General features: G+C 35.3%; 1 protein-coding gene across 1 annotated transcript in view; it reads right to left on the bottom strand.

The window, feature by feature from the left end:
- The window catches only part of LOC112978082 (sodium channel protein type 2 subunit alpha-like), an 80,965-nt gene that overhangs the window by 1,390 nt on the left and 60,882 nt on the right, over positions 1-18,693 (bottom strand). Inside the window, 10 exon segments of the mRNA XM_026091205.1 lie at positions 1-2; positions 4-505; positions 878-1,148; positions 1,483-1,587; positions 5,186-5,323; positions 6,160-6,213; positions 9,134-9,415; positions 9,717-9,839; positions 15,913-16,086; positions 18,000-18,154. The exon segment at positions 1-2 is cut by the window's left edge and continues 1,390 nt beyond it. Of these exon segments, the coding sequence (XP_025946990.1) occupies positions 1-2; positions 4-505; positions 878-1,148; positions 1,483-1,587; positions 5,186-5,323; positions 6,160-6,213; positions 9,134-9,415; positions 9,717-9,839; positions 15,913-16,086; positions 18,000-18,154 (1,806 nt within the window).

The following is an 18,693-nucleotide window of genomic DNA, read 5'->3' on the forward strand; positions in this document are numbered from 1 at the left end:
AAAATCACAGCAATGTACATGTTCACCACTACCAGAAACGAGATGATAATGTAGCTGACAAAGAAGAAAATCCCAACGGAAGGGTTGCCGCAGTCTCCTTTAACAGAGCTGCCCGGATGAGCTTTCTGAGGGTCACAGTCTGGTTCCCCGCTGTTGAGAATAGGGGCTAACAAACCATCCCAACCAGCAGATGTGGTAATTTGGAAGAGACAGATCATGCTGTTGCCAAACGTTTCAAAATTGAACATGTCATCTATACCGGCTTCCCTCTTGACATAGGCAAAGTTGGACATCCCAAATATGGCATAGATAAACATGACCAGGAACAGCAGCAGACCAATGTTGAACAAAGCAGGAAGAGACATCATCAAAGCAAAAAGCAGAGTGCGAATACCCTTAGCACCCTTAATGAGACGCAGGATTCGACCTATTCTGGCAAGTCGTACAACTCTGAACAAGGTGGGGGACACGAAGTACTTTTCAATCACCTTAGCTAAAAACATGCCTGTGAAACATAAAAAGAGATTTAAAAGGATAAAATTTTATCACAGTTTACATTTTCCATAACAAAGAAAATGAATAAAGAACTCTACCATTAGTGAAAATTATAAATGGAGAAAGAGTCAGTAAATTTTATCTCTTAATAAATCTCTTAAATAATCCTAGCTTTTTTCTGGCACCTTTTGGGAAAAAGAGTGTTAAAATTGGTACAGAATTATTAAGAAGGTTACTACCCTAGAGCATGTTTCTCCATTCCTGAAAAAATCAAGAGAAATGAAATTTAAGTATTTCTCTAATCTAGAAAACTTGGCAGAAATAAAGCTTTTAATACATATATATCTTACTATATTTTGTTTTGAATATAAGAGTTTCTTACCTACTATTGAGAGAATAACAACCACAAAATCAAAAATATTCCAGCCAATGGTGAAGTAATAGTAACGGAGTGAGAACAGTTTGAGCACACATTCTCCAGTGAAAAGGACAACAAAGATCAAGTTAATCCAGTATAAAATATTTTGCATCAATTCACTCTGCTCATCTGTTTCTATCATCATGGTGACCATGTTAAGACAGATGAGAACCATGATGCTGATGTCAAATGCTTGTTTTGTTACAACATCAAACACCAGACCTTGCAATTTGTTCTGGGGGAGGAAGAAAGAAAGTGTGTACTATTATCTTGTACATAATGAATATCCTTTTCCTCTCTCCCGCCCCTTTATCCCTCCCCCCAAAATATGTAACCAAGCAAAAGGCTGAAAAATACAAGAAAAACACTCTTCAGTAATTTTCTTTGCCCACTGTAAGCTCCCCCTCCAAAATGGCAGGCTTATATTTCTTCAGATTCTTTGATTTGAAGGGCTAAATTGTTCTAGGCCTAAATCATTTTAGAGTAAAAGGAGACATTTTTGGATAGTTAATGTACCACTGTAATTTGTTCCCAAATGTAGATGATGCAAGAATAACACATATTCTTACCGTTGGTCTAGGTATAGGTTTCTGCGGTTTTTTGGAACCCAACTTTTTCATTGCATTGTAGTATTTCTTTTGTTCTTCTGTCATGAAAATGTCTTGACCTCCAAGGTAAAGTAATAAAAATAAAACAAATTACAGCCATGCCTTTAAACATATTAAATCAGATTGCAGAACACAATTTCTATGAACTACTTGTTCATTCTTATAAATGGCTGCAAAGTACAAATTATAGCAATTTTATAAAAGACCATTAGTATGTTTCTAAAGTCTTGCTGGAAAAAACAAAACAAATTAGGGAAAGGAAAAAAAATAAATGGAACAACTTTTGACTATTTGTTATCAACAAAACATAGGAAATTATAGACCCAACCTAAATATAATTCATTTACATATGTAGGGAAAAACCCTGTAAAAATACAAGATCTGTAGATACTTATAAATCTAACACATCATAAACTTCACACTGTAAATCAGTCAACCATAGATGAAAAAAAGCATCAAAGGTAAAAAGATTTATTTTGAGCTGATAGATCCTCAAGGAGAATATATGAGGAAAGACAAATTACTGATGTTACTTAGTTTTCAGGATGCACATTTTATCATATGAGTACAGGTATCTCAGTTCAGATACTTTTTGCCACAGTAGTACTTTCACAGTGCATAAGTGGCTTGATCACCCCCTACTTGTGCAAAGGGTTTACTTTTCTTTTTATTTGCCTGAATAATAGGACACGGCAGTCTGAGTAAAAGGGTATCTGGACTGCTATGTGTAATACACATATGGAAATGCTTCTCAAAAAACACATTTACTTTGACAAGCAACTTCTCTCTCTCTTTCATGCATTTGTTTATAAGTCACTGTGCATGACTCCAAAGCAGTGTCATTCTGAAATGAATTTCAGAGTCACAGAGTACTCTGATTTTGTCAAATGCAGTGTCAGTCTTAGTGAGAAAGTAATACTTGATGAAGATGTGTCTGGACCTATCAGCTATGGCTAGTTATTGCATGAGGATTTAGAAATCACAAGAGATCCTGTATAGCATGCTCTTCTCATAACCCACATACTCAAGTATGATTAAATTCTTAGAGAGCAAGGTATTTGGAAAGAAAGCAAGAAATTAATTTACTGATTATGGCTGAAATGTGGTGTGAATCTGACAGGAGATTTCACCCAGTTAGGTTAAAAAAACCCCACAACAATCCCTATGGGGGAAACCAACATTGAATTAGGATTTCTTCTGCTCCCTCACTGATGTAATGGTTATCAAGAATGAGCAAGTCATCATTGTCTCAGTGTGCTGTCCGCAGGGAGAATAGCTCTCTCAAGATGAGATACACCTTAGATGTCTTTGAGGAGTAAGATGGTTAGCAATTTGACAGACAGTGAAACTTTTTTTCCCATAAGAATTAATGTAATAAAAGAGGGATGCACACAGGAACTAAAGAAATAGACCACAGTTTAACCACACAGGGACAGTACATTACAACACAAGGTCTTTTCCATTCATATCTCCAGAACATTGCCCAAACAGAGAGATCTCAGTGATGTCAATACAGAACAAAGACAAGAGGGATACTGCTGCGTAGCCACACACAGCACGCTCTGTGCATTTCTATTAGCACTGTCCTTTGTGATATCTCTAGTATTTAACTTTCTTGGTGACAGTTATAAGAGTTACGTACATACAAGGGATGTATACAGAGAACTACCAGAAGGAGCCCTTTATCAGGAACCATTCTCTGCCTTCTGAGTCATGATGACTGAAGATGTCAGCACCTGTCAAACGAGCTTAACAGAACTCATAATCGCCTCATTAATGGGTAAGGTCACCTTGTTACATATAGACTGCCAAAAAACACCAATTGCATGTACATAACTTCCTTAGTCTTCCTCTCCTAGGATCAGAAGAAAAAGAACCACCTTCCTCTTAAGACCTGGAAGCCCCTGACATTACGCCGGGGGAGGTACAAACTGACCAGGGGATGAAGATGTCGTCAGTTTTGGATCCACAAACTCTTCCTTTCTACTATTTGGGTCTGCAGACGAGACTCAAAGTATCTGAAGAAGCAACATATGAAACTGCATACTCTAATCTCAGGATCACCTTATAGTCAGACACACCAGACTGGCAGATAAAGAAATGGCCTGACTCCAAGGGTTGGGTCTCACAAACCATGCCGGGCAACCTTTATGATATTGGCCAATTTTCTTTGTCCTTCCAAAGGATGAAAGAGAGAAACTGAGAGAAAAACTGAAGAAAGTGAGGAGAAAAATAAATCAGAACAAACTAGTTATTGTACACCTATGAGGAAAAACAGGTCTAAGACAAATTGTCAGACCAAAGTCCCTATCTGGGAGACCAGTATTTCCTCACTGGAAATAAATATTCTCTCAAATAAATGAAAGAAAAACTTTGTACAACTGTGTATGCTCTCCTTACAGAGCATAAGGAGAAGAACAGCACTGTCAAAGAAATGAAAAGTCAAAACCGCTCAGAATTCAAGTGAGAAAATAAACATAATCATCAAAAGGATAATACATTTCTTAAGATCTGTAGATTACATAAAACATTTAAGCATTTTCAGTATACCATGAACGAGCACGTTTCATTAGACCTATTCAGCCACAATTATCTGGCAAATTTACTGCCAGGTTTAGATTACTTTAACAGAGCACTCTGAAGAGATTAAAAAAAAAAAAAAAAAGAGAGAAAAAAGAAAAGGTTACAAGAGAACATCCCAGCAGGTCTTTAGTGTAGATTTCTGCCTAGAGTATATGGAAACATTTAGCGGAAGTTTCCATCTCAGTAAGTCTATCACTATCTTTTTTTAGTGTGAAGAATCAAATTTGACAAACCGTCTAGAACCGCAAATGAAGAAGCTAAGTTTGCCTCGCTATTAATTAGTGGCTCACTTGCCTTTTCTTTTTAGCCTATGATTCCCATACAATTGTGCTCCAAATGTGTACAGAAAAATAAGACTACTGTAGATCTTAGATTGAATTTAGATAGCAAGTAGAATTTACTTTGTCATCACAGCCTGCATTTTAATCTATTTGAATCCTCCTGGAGTTCTGACAGTTTTGTGTTCATTTGAATAATGAAAACAAATTTCAGTTAAAAAAAAATTCACGTCAACAATTTTCTCTCTTTTGCAAAATCACTATCAACACATGAGACAGTTTTCCAAACCTCTCTAATCTTGCAGTACTGAGCAACAGTTTCGGGATTCAGCTTTTCTTTATTAGTCCTTTTGTAATTGATAACGCCTTCACAGTATTATTATACATGATCTATTTTTCAATTTTACTATTTCTAGTTTTGCACAGTCTCTTCTTCCCTGTCATCTATTTCCTTGCAGCAGAAATCCTCTGCATTTTCTCATAGCATAGTCAGAGTGCTGTAAGAATAAGCAAAAATGAAATGATACATTACCTTCTGATGTACAGCCTATCATGGAGGTGTAGAAGGATGTGGAGAACAGGCAGATACCAGTGTAAATTCAAATTACTTCAAATGCTTTGAAAAGTAAAGACTATTATTTCACTATTTTAAATTAAAAAAATAGTTAACAACTATTAACTTTCTGTGCCTTTTTTCTTTGTATTACTGAGAAATTTCTGATACTAATATTGATCCTTGCATACATTTACTGAATGCTCAATGACAGTGAAGTATTATGACAATGAAACATCAGAATACTTATCTTTTTTTTTTGTTGGTTGAAGTTATCTATGATGACACCAATGAATAAGTTTAGAGTGAAAAATGATCCAAAGATGATAAAGGCAACAAAGTAAAGGTACATGTACAGGCTGTACTCATACTTGGGCTGTTTCTCCATCTATTTAATAAAGAAAAATTGCAATACATCACCAATAGCAGCAAGGACAATTTACAGAAGCCTGAGCAGAAATAAAAGCTGCATCCAGATGGACAGCAACTCCTTGACAAGGGCAGGAGCCGGGGGGGGAGGGAATAGCTGGTTTTGAGCATATCCTAAACTTGCCTACTCTTTGGTCTTGAAAAATCTATTTAATTAGGCTAATTTTCTAAGGAATACAGGTGTTTTTGATTACACACTTAGTGCTGCCATTTCTCCCCTTTCTGTCTCCCAGTTCTTCTCAAATGACATTTGATGTGTTGTCTATTTTCTACTAAATTTGACAAAAGTGGGCAAGTCTCAAAAGTAACTAAGTTCCTATGGATTTTATGCAAGTCAGGAGCTGGATGCAAATACCCGCATTAAAAGAAAAACAGGCAAAATTCAGCCATTTTATTTTTTGAGATAGTCATTCAGTACTCCCACAACTCTGGATTAACTATTGCAGATGCTCTCACTTGCAAATTGGGGTTATTTTTGGAGACATATGCAAAAACACATTTCCTAATCTATACATTGCAGTGACAAATATCCATAAGAATCCAATTTTCGTTAGTTAGGCTACTTGCAGATAACTCATTTAAGTAGTGATATTTTATGTCCACTGATACAAATTTATTTTTAACCTATTTGAAGTATATGCACTTAAATACTTTATAATTTTAGATTTATATAAAAAAATTGTCAGTATTTTACATGCTTCTTATATGTATTTTACTTTATTTCAAGTGCCACTCAAGAAGCATTGCATGAATCTTGTATTTGTTTAAGCTCGGTAAAGTTTGCATTGGACTTACTTCTGTAGAATCAACAGCAGCGTACATGATCTCCATCCATCCTTTAAATGTTGCCTAAAAACAAACAGTTTGTTAATATTTTCTTTCAAAGCTTCAAATAAAAAGAAGCCTCCTATTTTATACTCATCCTCAACTATAAAACACTGTCTTCTGCAATGTATTTGCACCAACTAAAATAAAGGAGAACATTAAAAGTTAGTGGCAAAATATGAGTGCATTATTCACAAGAAATAATCTACTGTGGAATTTAACTTATCCCTAATACTTAAAAAGAATTTCTGAAAAAATTCTCATTTTCATCTAATTCTATGTGGGATGTGTTGAAATCAGTATCTGAGCATGACAGAAAGAGTGCAATTTATAACAAGGCTCTCAGTTTTAACTTTCTGACACCAAAAAGCTGGAAAAGGCCTTTATATATAATCAGTCAAAACAGGTTTGCATTCTTCAGATAGAATATGCAAACAGTCCTAAAGAAAGTCCAGATGATAAGCAGTCCCAGGAAATTTTAAGAAAATGTTAAGCTTTTATTGTAAGGACAGTGTTTACCAGAAAAATTAAGCTAATATACATTTACTGTCTGAAGAAAGACAGATTTTAATTTAACCATCTTTTATATCATCCATAGAAATAGACCAATATTTAGAACTGCTCCAGCAACATTTACTCACAGAGGTCTAGAAATAGATTTGTTACACATCTGTAAATAGCATCACACCTCTGCAAACAACATCTCTGTGTTGCAGGTACTGAGAATGAAAGTTCTCTCTCCATGACTCCATAATGTCTACATAATATACTTTCCTCGTCATCAGCATTCATAGTACATATAAAGTACATGTAAAGGAGAAAAAACATTAACACTGTAACAGGTTTGTCTTAATATGGACACTAGTATCTCACTATCATGACAGATTTTTATGTGGCAAAATTGAACAAAGTTTGAAAATCACAGGGCATTTGGTGTAAGCTGTGTCCTGTTACAAGAGAGACAGAATGCAGAGACCATATACTCTACTACCTAAAACAGGTAGATACTATCTACTACCTTATATAAGATAAACATTTTAGGATTTTCTCCAGAGACAAACATAATCCTCACATTCACCTGTGGGACCATGGGAAAAGAAAGAAAGGTCAAGAATTATCCTGAGCTGCAAGCACCAAGTAGGCATGAAAAAGATGCTGTCTATAGTACAACACTGTATTTTACTGTCACAATGTCAAAAAACCAACATATTCTTCCTATTCAGAGGATGTGTGAAACATGCGTCTTCTCTAGCCCAAACAATTTTCCTTTTGCCATAATAGGAGAAGGAGAGCCAGTATAGCAGGCCAAGACATCTTTTACTGAATGAAATTTGAAAGGTACAAATTCAGCTTCACTGTAGTGAAAAGTCCTTTACTGAAGAACCCAGCATTTAAGTTACCACTCCCTTTAGTTTCCACAAAGCTGAGGGTTTCCAAAGTAGCTGAACTGCTAGAGTAGAAAGTAGAAAAAGGTTATAAACAAGGTTCTAACTTTTCAAAGTTGCAGTAAACTTGCCTTTTGGAATTATAGTGGCAAACAAAGCTCAACCAAGCTTTTGGACTTGGAGATGAGTGGAAAACTACCACCAATATTAAACTGGTATATTTAATATAATAATACTATTATTATATTACATAATAATACTATATACTGTAACATTCAGATTCTGCATCTGTTTTTGCAGTTCCTATGCTGCAAAGCAATAAGCAAACCACATCTGAATGAGTTTGAGAAACAACACACTTTTGTCAAGATATTAGAGAAATTGTTGTTTTGTAGGGTATGTAGCTTCTGTGTACCTGAAATGATGTTCCACAAAGTCACTTTCTGTTAACAAAAACATGATAAGAAGATTGTCTAGAAGTTCAAACCCAAATAGCTTTTGGCTTTTCCTGAGTAATCCCAGTTGGCAGGCGTTATGTTAATATCGGTCTTCATGAGAAATTATATTTGGGAATTTAAATATTTCTTAGAAGTTGCTTATCAGTTACAGTGAAATAAATTGAGGTGGCTGCAATATTCCAGGAAAATATTCTTGTGAACCATGATATTATATAAAAATAAGGTACAAATGTTTAGTTTGTTGGAAACACTACGTACTTGAACCACTCTATGCAAGACATGTTACAAAAGCAGAAACACTGCGGTCCTCTTAGGCTGATAATTCATGCAATTTCCTGGAGCTATGTAGCAATAGCTACTGCTCCTCCTTGGAGTCCAACAGCAATCAAAGGGTAGCCTACTAGCACAATACTATCAGCTACCTGCTTGAGAGTCTAAAAGACAGAATAATTGCCTTGTCCTTATGTGTACAAATATTTTCCCAGAAGTTTTTGTCAACCTGATTAGGAATGGATGTTCCTGTCCTATCAGCTCCACTCCATAGATGCTGCCACTAGAAGGAAGCTTGTTCTTAGGATTCTGGCAAGTTCACCAACTGTTGGTCTAGAGTTTAAAAACAAGGCCCAAATGATCTCCAAACAAAAAACTCAACAATAGCGATGACTGGAGTGCAGCTAACAGGAATAACAAACTGGGAGACAAACTTAAAATACAGGCAAAAAAGAGAAAGGAAAAAAGTGAATTTTAACAATTTTCCCTTTCCCTCTTATTTCTAAATCAATAGTGGACTCTCTTTTTGTTTTGAAAATCAGATGAGCTCTAGAATGTACCTACTTGATGACTGCGGTAAAAAAATCTACATCTACATGCGTTAAAGATCAAGTAAATAAAATTATTTTATGTTTTTTATTGACTAGATTCTGTATTTCTGTAGAATTTGAAAAGACAGTAGTGATTGGGTACTTGCACAGAGCACAATCATGAAATAAAATACTGTATCCATGCATATATTGTAATATAACTCTGAAAATTATGGAATCAAATTTTACTGCTACAAAACTTAAAGCTGAGAAATTAATTTAGCAAAATATATACACTTACTACTTGAAGCAGAGAAAGATAACCAGCTCCAACATTATCAAAGTTTACTTTCACGTTTTTCCACAGGACATCCACAGCAGTGAGCCTAAGATTTTCACATGCAGTCTTATTAGCAATTTCCTCTGGTGGGAACATCTCACCAGTTGTGGTGTTAACACAGTGAGCAAACTTGCCAGCAAACAAATTTACTCCCATGATGCTGAAAATTAGCCAGAATGTAAGACAAACCAGAAGTACATTCATAATGGATGGGATTGCTCCAGTAAGAGCATTTACAACCACCTAGTAAGTAAACACACAAAAAAAAATTTTAAAGAACAATATATATCAGTAATCAGATTCTTTTTTCTAAATAAAGCAAAATATTTAATGCAAAACATAAGTACAAATAAAATGTTGCATTAAAATATGTAGAAATAATGCCTTTAAAAATAGCAATACACAAGTAATACACGCAAACATGATATTGACCGCCTTGATGACAGCAATGCAGTTCAGTGTTTCTGCATGATTTTTATAATTCATTAGGCATATTTTTATGTATTTATTTCACAGATTATTTCAGAGTTTCCTTTTTTCTTACCCTCATGCCTTCAAAGCGTGACAAAGCTCTCAGAGGTCTCAAAGCTCTTAATGTTCGGAGGGATTTAATTGCTCCAAGTTCTGAGAAACCAAGGGCATTAGCTATTAAGCTAACCAAGGAGACCTAGAGGAAACAAAACAAAACAAAAAAACCCCGAAAGAGCAGTTTTTAATAGCCTCAAAATATAAATGTAATGACTAGAGGAAGAAAACTTGAATATGGACGTTAGAAAAAAGTTCCTAAGAACTCCAAGCTTCTAACAAGAACAAATAGAACAAAAAGTTAAAAAGGAACAGGAAGTTATTTGCAAATTTCTAAATAGTTTAAACAAAGAGATCTGAATCTCTGGAACTTTCATCACAGATATACACTGTGTGTTAAATGTTAGTTCAAAGAATGCACGAAATACCCGTGCAACATGAAGGGTACAGGCTACACTGAATTACACATCAGATTTTTCTCTGGTATTATTGTCTGAGAAAATATATGAAATAATACTCTTATATTTCTCATGAAAAGCACTAAAATGCTGGATGAATTTTTTTACCATCACATGCAGTAATCTGTGATAGGTTAGTAAAACTGCTAGAAGTTAAAATACAATGAAGTGCATCATTATATATCACATCAACGAAGAAATACATTGCAAAGGAATAAATGGATTCCTTTTGCACTTACATTGCTACAGAATTAGTTGAAGAGCAGCTGAACCAAGAAAGAATCTTTAAAAAGGAAAAAGAGTAAATCCATAGAATTTTTTAACATATACATAGTTTTACTCTTCTGCTTTGAATGTTACCTAAAAATATTCTCAGTCAAGCAGCAAAATCAGACTGATATTAGTTACAAAGGGTAAATGTTTAGGTTTAAGTCTATAGTAGCTTAACTGCTATGCTAACTAAACTTTGCAGTGAATCCAAAAGAAAGGGGGAACCAATTAGCTTTACCGTTTTCAAAATACAAAGCATTCTTCTCACATCCATTCTCACTCTCACTGAAGTTTATGAGGGCATGACAATTTGGATAAAAGGAATTTGAATAAAAGCTCATCTTCCCAATAAACTCAGCCAAAGCTTCAAATGCACTGACAACCTCTCCTGCTCTACATGAAGTGTAACAATGCTAAACAGTGCTCTACTGCAGACGCATTATTATAGACATGACAAAATGTGGCACAGGAACATTTGTTTCTGCTAATTTGCACTCAGAGTAATTCACGTGATAGCAGATATATGAGTAACTAGTGATTCATATTTCTTGCAGATGGTAACAGGCTCGAAAGTGGTATACACTGAGTCAGACAGGTCATTCCTGTCCAGGCGCCAAACAAGACATGACTCCTGATTGTGTGATAGGCTTCCTAAAAAGAAATATCAGTTTCAGTACAATTACCTAAAAGCAATGTACTCAAACACATAGAAAGACAACGCTTTCCTGGTAAGTAGCAGCTGTGAGAAAGTCATAGGATTTATGATGGAAAATAATTTAATTATGATCTATTATTTGTTGTCTCTACAGACTACTGCAGTCTTTGAATATTTAAAAATGATAATATGAAGTACCAGAAAAGAAAGCTGTGTTTACCTCCATTTGGCAAAGAATACCCTTTTCAGTGTCTGAAGCTCATAAATGAAGTTAAAATTTCTAAGAAGCACAAGAATGATTAAGAGGCTGGCAAAGATGCTTTAAACTATGTGCACTTCCAAAGTGGGTTAAACAGTGACAAATTATAAAACACATCCACGATGAAGAGAAACTGGCTAGCTTCTGATGTCTTTTACAAGCAGCATGAAAATTTTTAATAAAATCAGGGTTGTTTTTGAAATCAAGATGCAATAATTTTGTAAGTCACACAAACTATATTAAACCAAAATGTATTCAAGGAACTCATAATGTCTGTGCAATATATGAAATACAATTATATAGTCATCCATGATAAGTTGTATTTATGAAATAACCCACCCAGAACTTTACATAATTCACCTGTTGGACTAGCTATAATTAGGTCAGATAGTTCAAGAGAAGAAAGTCTCATGAAAAAAAATGGAAAAGAATTAGGAAAGGATCCAGAAAAGGACCACATTCACTGCACGGAACTACCCTGATTTATGCCAGCTGGCAAGATGATTTTCTACACAAATGCAACTATAATACTTAGTTTCACAGGAACGTTGCTTCTTTAAACTCAAACATACAGATAAACATATTTTCTATAAAAAGCATTAATCCATGTGAATCCTTCAAAACCTTGAGATCATTATGCCATACTTCTGTAATTCTAGAGAAGATATAGAGAAAATCTGCTTCAAGTATTGCTGCCAGATCCCCATATTCTCTTACAGATAATGCAATTATTTTATTTGCATATCTACATGGAAATAAATCCTCTTCCTATAAGATTAGCACATCTACCTAGCAATAACTATATCTTACTTTGGAAACTAAGATACAATTTAGTGCATTGCTTCTTTCTGCTTGTTTCTTCTTTTGGAGGGGAAAAGGGGAAAGAGGATAGTTTATCTCATCACAGCACTGTGGCAATAAAGCTTAATTTTTTGGCACTCTGTGTGTGTGCACATGCTTGCACATCTTTTTTTAATTTCGTCTTCCTCCTCACATATGAGCATGGTTTGCACACCTTCGTACTGATACCAGCTCTGAACTTTCTTTCTTATTTAAAAGCGCTTAACCGTAACATTTCTCTGATGTAAAATGAAGAAAGTACTATATATCTTTTCCAATACAGTAAATTCAAGAGATGCATTGTAACAAAAAAGAAGGGAAAAATGTATAAAACACACTGTAATGATACCTGTGAGACAGAATCCATTCTCAGCAATCTGCTTCATTTCAACTCTCTGTTCCTTTAACTACCAAAAACGGCACTGCACAGAAAAGCACATTCTATTAACTGAAGGTGGATACATGCCAGTTTGGATTTGTTAACTGCTTGTGTTTTGGACAATGCATGTGCCTTGAGATTTATTTCCTCTTTTAATATTTTTACTCTTGTGGAAGAGAGGATCTAATCCATGAGAATTTCTGAAACCTTCAATACAGCTGGATTAACAGCTCAAGAGTTGATGGCCATGCTGTTTTGTAGMGAGAGTCAGTGACTTGTGTCCTAACTCTTCCACTCCAGACAGCTGTCACCTGTGGCATATACATATGGCCCTGAAGGATATATCAGAAAGCCTTATGTGGGTTTCTTTCCTCTGATGCTAGTTCAAGCAAATTGTCAAACAACACATGATCCCACATATTCTCTTTTTCATTACATCTTTGAACGTTCACATGCATGAGCAAAACCAGCATTTGTGCTTGTTTTGGGGCTATTATCCCCTTTTGTAAACATTGTGAACATTGGAAGAACAGGTAAGACAATCTTCACTTGTATGCTATAGACTCTTTCCCAAAGAGGAGACAGCTGGAGAGTTTAGCTGTACATTTACAGAACAGTTCACCTGAAAGGAGCCTGTAAAATGTTGTCTCGCTATGAAACACTTATCATTTAGACTGGTACTGGCAGGTCTACTTTGTTCAATATTTTTACGGATAAAGGCATAGGACAGGAAGATAGAGCAAAGCTGGATTCAGGTAGTTGAGGTCACCTGTTACCTAAACCAACCAAGAAAGAAGAGCAGCAGTAAGAGAGAGAGTTAAAGTTGCTGGCTACTACCTGAAAACAATAAAAACTGAAAAAAGTCAGTAAAGTCACCAGAAGCTAAGCAGACCGCCCCTGACTCTTTCTAAGAAAACAAATTCCACCATGCAGGTGGTCAAACACTGAAAACAGGTAGTCCAGAGAGGTGGCAGAATCTGCATGCATCTCTACTCAAAACTGGGCATCACACGGAGCAACCTGATCTAACCTTGAGGTTGGATCTACCTACTATTAAGCTGGCCTTGCTTCGAGCAAAGAGTTAGACTGGATAACCTCCAAAGGTGCCTTTCGACCTAAATTATTCTATGATCTGCTGTTACAGGCTCCTAAGATGTAGGCATGCCAAGCAAGAGGTGAAGATGGCAACAAGAAAGCACTGAAATCACAGAAAAGAGAGAATACTCCATACCTTTCTGTATGGAGATATAGTATGCTTTACTTAAACAGAACTCAAACAAAACTTCATCTTAAACAAAACTCAATTTAAGATCAACCTTTCACAATACAGGCTTGTACAAGGATACTTCTTAAGAATATTTCTTAAATAATAATAGATTTTCTTTTTTTTAATTTTTGCCTTTGTTTTCACAAATGACAACCACAATGGGCAAAGAGAAATGCAAATTCAAATATCATGAGGTTCTGGAAACAGAGTGTCTTGGAATCCTAACAGGAAATGAGACTAAAGCATGGACTCAACAACCCTATGCACAAAAGAGACAGGCCAAATGGAGGATTGCTGCTGATTTCCCACTAATTATGAATTATGAAATGATCCTATGTTTTCATTTAGCATTTCAGTCATAATCAAAAAACAAAAGTCTATGGTGTCCTTAAAACAAAAGAATATGCAAAAAAATTTCCAGCTTCATTCAGAGACAGTCTAAATAACTTGTTTTTCTTTGCCTTGTTGAGGGCACCTCATTTTGCAGAATTTAATGTTAAGAAAAGAGGGAAACATTTTATTATATTTACTGGGTTTCTTAGAGATCACTACATCTGTTTTGGGAGCACACGTTTAGTTTATACTTTGTATAGAGATTAAGTGTTAAGAACAGAAGGAATGAAGAGAACAAGGCAAGACTTTGAGATAGCCAGAAGGGATATTTCCTAGATAAGGGTGCAAAGCAGCTTAATAAAGAAGGATGGAAACTGAAAAGTTCTGTTACTTCAAAGAAAAGAGAGGGAACTAAATCACTACTGTAGATAGTGACTAAAAAGTAAAACTCTGGAGTATACTGGCAATTCAACTTCTCTCAGTCACTGTGCTCAGACTCTGGAAGCAAAATTTCAGTTGGACACTGCTAGTGAGAAGTATATAAACTGTATTTCCCTGAGAGAGCATACGTTATTTCTCATTTCACTGAGTTAATCCATTTGCTGAGAATGAGCAAAAATAAAATTATTTTTTCTTTCCTGATGCTGAAAAGAGAAGCACAGTTAAATGAGGAAGACAGATAACACTACTTGTGCCTTTCCCTCCAAGAAAGTATTTTAAAAAGAGCACATGAGCTTCAGTTACATTGGTGGGGGACAAATGATTTTTGTCCTAGATTCCAGATTCCATCTTGATTCTAGAAATTGCCCCTGCCCATTTGTAGAATTTCTCCTCAAATCTCTGTGCAAAGAGAAAGAACTCCTTAGTAAGAAAATATGCTAACATCATGCAATGCCATTAATTTCATTAACGTCTTTGGAGCACAATTAATTCTGTTCCCTAAAAACTCGCTTTTATCTCTTATCAGGCCTTCAGAATTCAGAGAGGGGACAATGGGCTCTCTCTGTGATCAGAGACAGAGCCAAACAAAACTAAAAGAAATTTTAGCTTCCAAAAAAGAAGTTTAGAAAGTCATTTGTTAATGAAAAACAGCAGAGTCGCACTGAAGTTAGCCTTGCAGTTAACCATGCAGTGAGCACCATAAAAATCAAAATAAGGATTGCTGAAGAATGATTCCCAACCTTTTAAAGTGATCCTTAGGCCATTACTCCTTCTTCCTTTTCATTGTCCCCAACGCTTCTGTTCACTCCAGTTGCTGCCTCCTTGCCTCCCCTTTTCTTCTGCTGTCCTGATACCATTCTCCTCTGTAGTTCTTTGCCAGTGACTCATTAAGCTCAGGATCCGTTGTTTCTCCCTAACCCCATGTGATTACTTAAACCTKGCTCTCCTTTCTATTCCTGCTTCCTCCTAGCTCTATGTCACCAAATCCAGAAGATTGGATTTCAATCTGTATTTCACATCCCTCCTTTACAGCTGATACATCTCACTCACTGGTTGGGAACCAGTGTAGTAAAACACAGAGAGAAGACATGGAATTAAAGATAACATATATATATATAAATATATATATATAAAGGCAGATGTAGTTACTCATTAAATAACTACAATGGAATCTTATTCAACAGTATGTAATTTTCTGTTATTTTTAACACTGTATACATATGTATCATATAGGAGTCACACAAAATGACCTGCTTAAAAATAGAAACAGAAGAAAAAGTAGAAATAGGCTACTCGGAGAGTATAGTACGTACATCAACAATCAGGAAGTCCAGCCAGCACCAAGCATTAGTGAAATAAGTTTGAAAACCATAGGCCACCCATTTTAGCACCATTTCCAGAATAAAGATGTAAGTGAAGATTTTGTCAGCATGATCCAGTATAACCTTGATAGTCTTGCGCTGTTCAATATATATATCTTCAAAAGCCTGTGAAAAATGGGTGGCATAAGTCAAATATTTATAGGTCTTCACAAACTAGAAATTAAATCACGAGGAGGGAAGAAAAAAAGGCAAAGGTAAATCACTTCCCACTTTAGATGTTTTACCTTTAAAAGGCAGCATTATAATGTGTTATAATGTGTAAAGAGTTTTAGACTTAATCACCTGATGATGGGATTACAATATATTGATGGAACTTGCCAGAAAGGTTTTAGAAATTTCAATTAGAGTCCATGCACAATTACAACTTGTCACTCTGAGAAGCCCAATCTTAACTCAGTGAGAATGCAGTCTCCTGACGGTAATAAATTCAACTAACAAAAGTGAGTAACAAGCTACAGTGACCAAGCATTGGGTTGCTGCTGACTTTTGCTGACTTCCTTAACCTTTGAATGACAGCACTTAAGAATCTTTTAAATTATACCACAYTGAAATGCAGATATTTAAAAAAAAATAAAAATAAAAAAAATCAGGACAACAGTGATTCTCCTGGTAAAGCAGGCAAGGAAATTCTATTACTAAATCATGAATAAAAGACACTCTACCAGTCAAAGTAAGTGCTTACACATATAATCATTTTAGTTAATACAAATCAAGTGACTTGGAATAACATTTATTTATATTCTAAGACATAGCAAATAAATGCTTTTTAACTTATGTCCTGCAACTGAATGTTGTACAAAACACTCATGGAACCTACACTAGAAACACCAACATCAAATTTTCAAGAGGAAAGAACTAAAAGGAAAGGGGTGATTATATGGTGTACATGATCTGTAGTGGATCTGTAGTGTATTTGGAAAAGTTGCTGATACTCTCATTTTAAGGCTGCAGATATCATTTGGAGTTTTCTGTACTTATAAAAATGTCTGCAAAGACTGAACCTTGAACTTCCAAAAGTCCTGATGTCTGAATACCAAAATGAAGTCACCATTCACTCTTCCCAGGGGCTTTATCACTTTACTGGAAAAGACTTCTTGAACCTTTCACTCAAATTTTACACTCCACAGAGATGTGTTTTGAATATGATCAAATGTTTATGAATTTTAACTATTTTCTACCACTTCCTGTAGAAAATTATTGTAAGCACAAGAGAACTTGTGCAATGATGAAAGGAACACCCATTTTCTTGCTCTTTCCCAACCTTCCAACAACCAAAGGCCAAACCCTGGTGAGACTCTAATGGTGATATAATTGAAGTACTGACTAAATACTGCATGAGGCACGGAAAACAACTCAGTATACCCATGCACACAAGTATGCAAATATATGACACAAGTTATGTATTTGTTGTGTAACTATAGCTGCTTCCTCTCACTCCTCCTGAACCGAGTTGAATAATGAAAGCAAATTCCACAACCAAATCCTAGGGCATGCAGCAACCAAAACGAACCCAATGCCGAGCAGCTGTATGAATGACTAAACTTCAATAAAAGTAGTGTAAAGGAATTCAAGGATCCCTGTATAATAGTCTAGAGATACTGACAAACTAAAACTAAAGCAGAAAACAAATCGAGAACAGGAAGAATTCAGTATCTGTACTGCTTTGGGCACAATTTTAATTTACAGTAGAATAACTGTTCCAGTTAATACATACAATTCATTTTGCATCTTTTTGTAATTACTTAAACAAAATTTTAAATGTAGTCCTCTTCATAAGCTCCCTCACACATGCACATGACCACATATTCATCAAAAACTGATCTGCAGAAAGTAATTTGACATCACAGTTTTAATGACTATTTTATATGCACTACCTAAAATATTCTGGGAACTTAGTTCAAGCTCTCTTTCAAACCAACACTGAAACTGTTTCCTAATGAACACAGATGTGCTATAACCATATCATTGATAAAATGATTTTTAAAGGTGCTGTTTCTACAGGTATATGCTCTACTTACCAGAGCACCACTGCTGAGGAGAATCATGAAGACAATGAATGTTTCAAAAGAGTTGTGTTCTACTATCCTGTAGCAGGTTTTTCGGAAGTTCCACCAGATTTTTCCTTTCGTACTTTCTACACTGACTTTACAGCATTTAAACTTCTGTACACAGCCTAACAATACAAAAAATCACAAGTCATTATGTGATAGAATTTTCATCATTCTAAAACAGTAAAAATAGCGTTAAGTAACTCGTTTCATGAGTCAGATTACCAGATGCTACTAAAAGGCTTTCTGATTTGATTCTCTGGACTTGGAAAACTTGCATTTAGATAATTTTTCTACTACCCTGACACTACCTCAAGTCTAGAATCAAAAAAGTCACAAACACAAAAAAGTTTACAAAGTTTAAAAACATATTTTTACAAATGCACTTTTCATCTATATACAGAAAACAAAAATACAGTAGAATTGTCAGGAGGTAGAAATAAAGAACATGAACTACTTCAAGAGTTTAGCAGCCTCTTAAAAGGACTTTTGTCTCTAACCTGAAGTTCATATAAATTGCACAAATGTAAACACCCCTTGTTATACTGCGGAATGAGGTCTGCTGCAGAGTTGACTAAGGTTACCTCTTTCATGACTTGATAATTACAATTTTAACAACTGATTTAATTCAAGATCAAGAGATAATCTAGATGCTATAAAGTAA

This window comes from Apteryx rowi, unplaced genomic scaffold, assembly GCF_003343035.1.
Source record: "Apteryx rowi isolate R43461 unplaced genomic scaffold, aptRow1 scaffold_121, whole genome shotgun sequence".
NCBI lineage: Eukaryota > Metazoa > Chordata > Aves > Apterygiformes > Apterygidae > Apteryx > Apteryx rowi.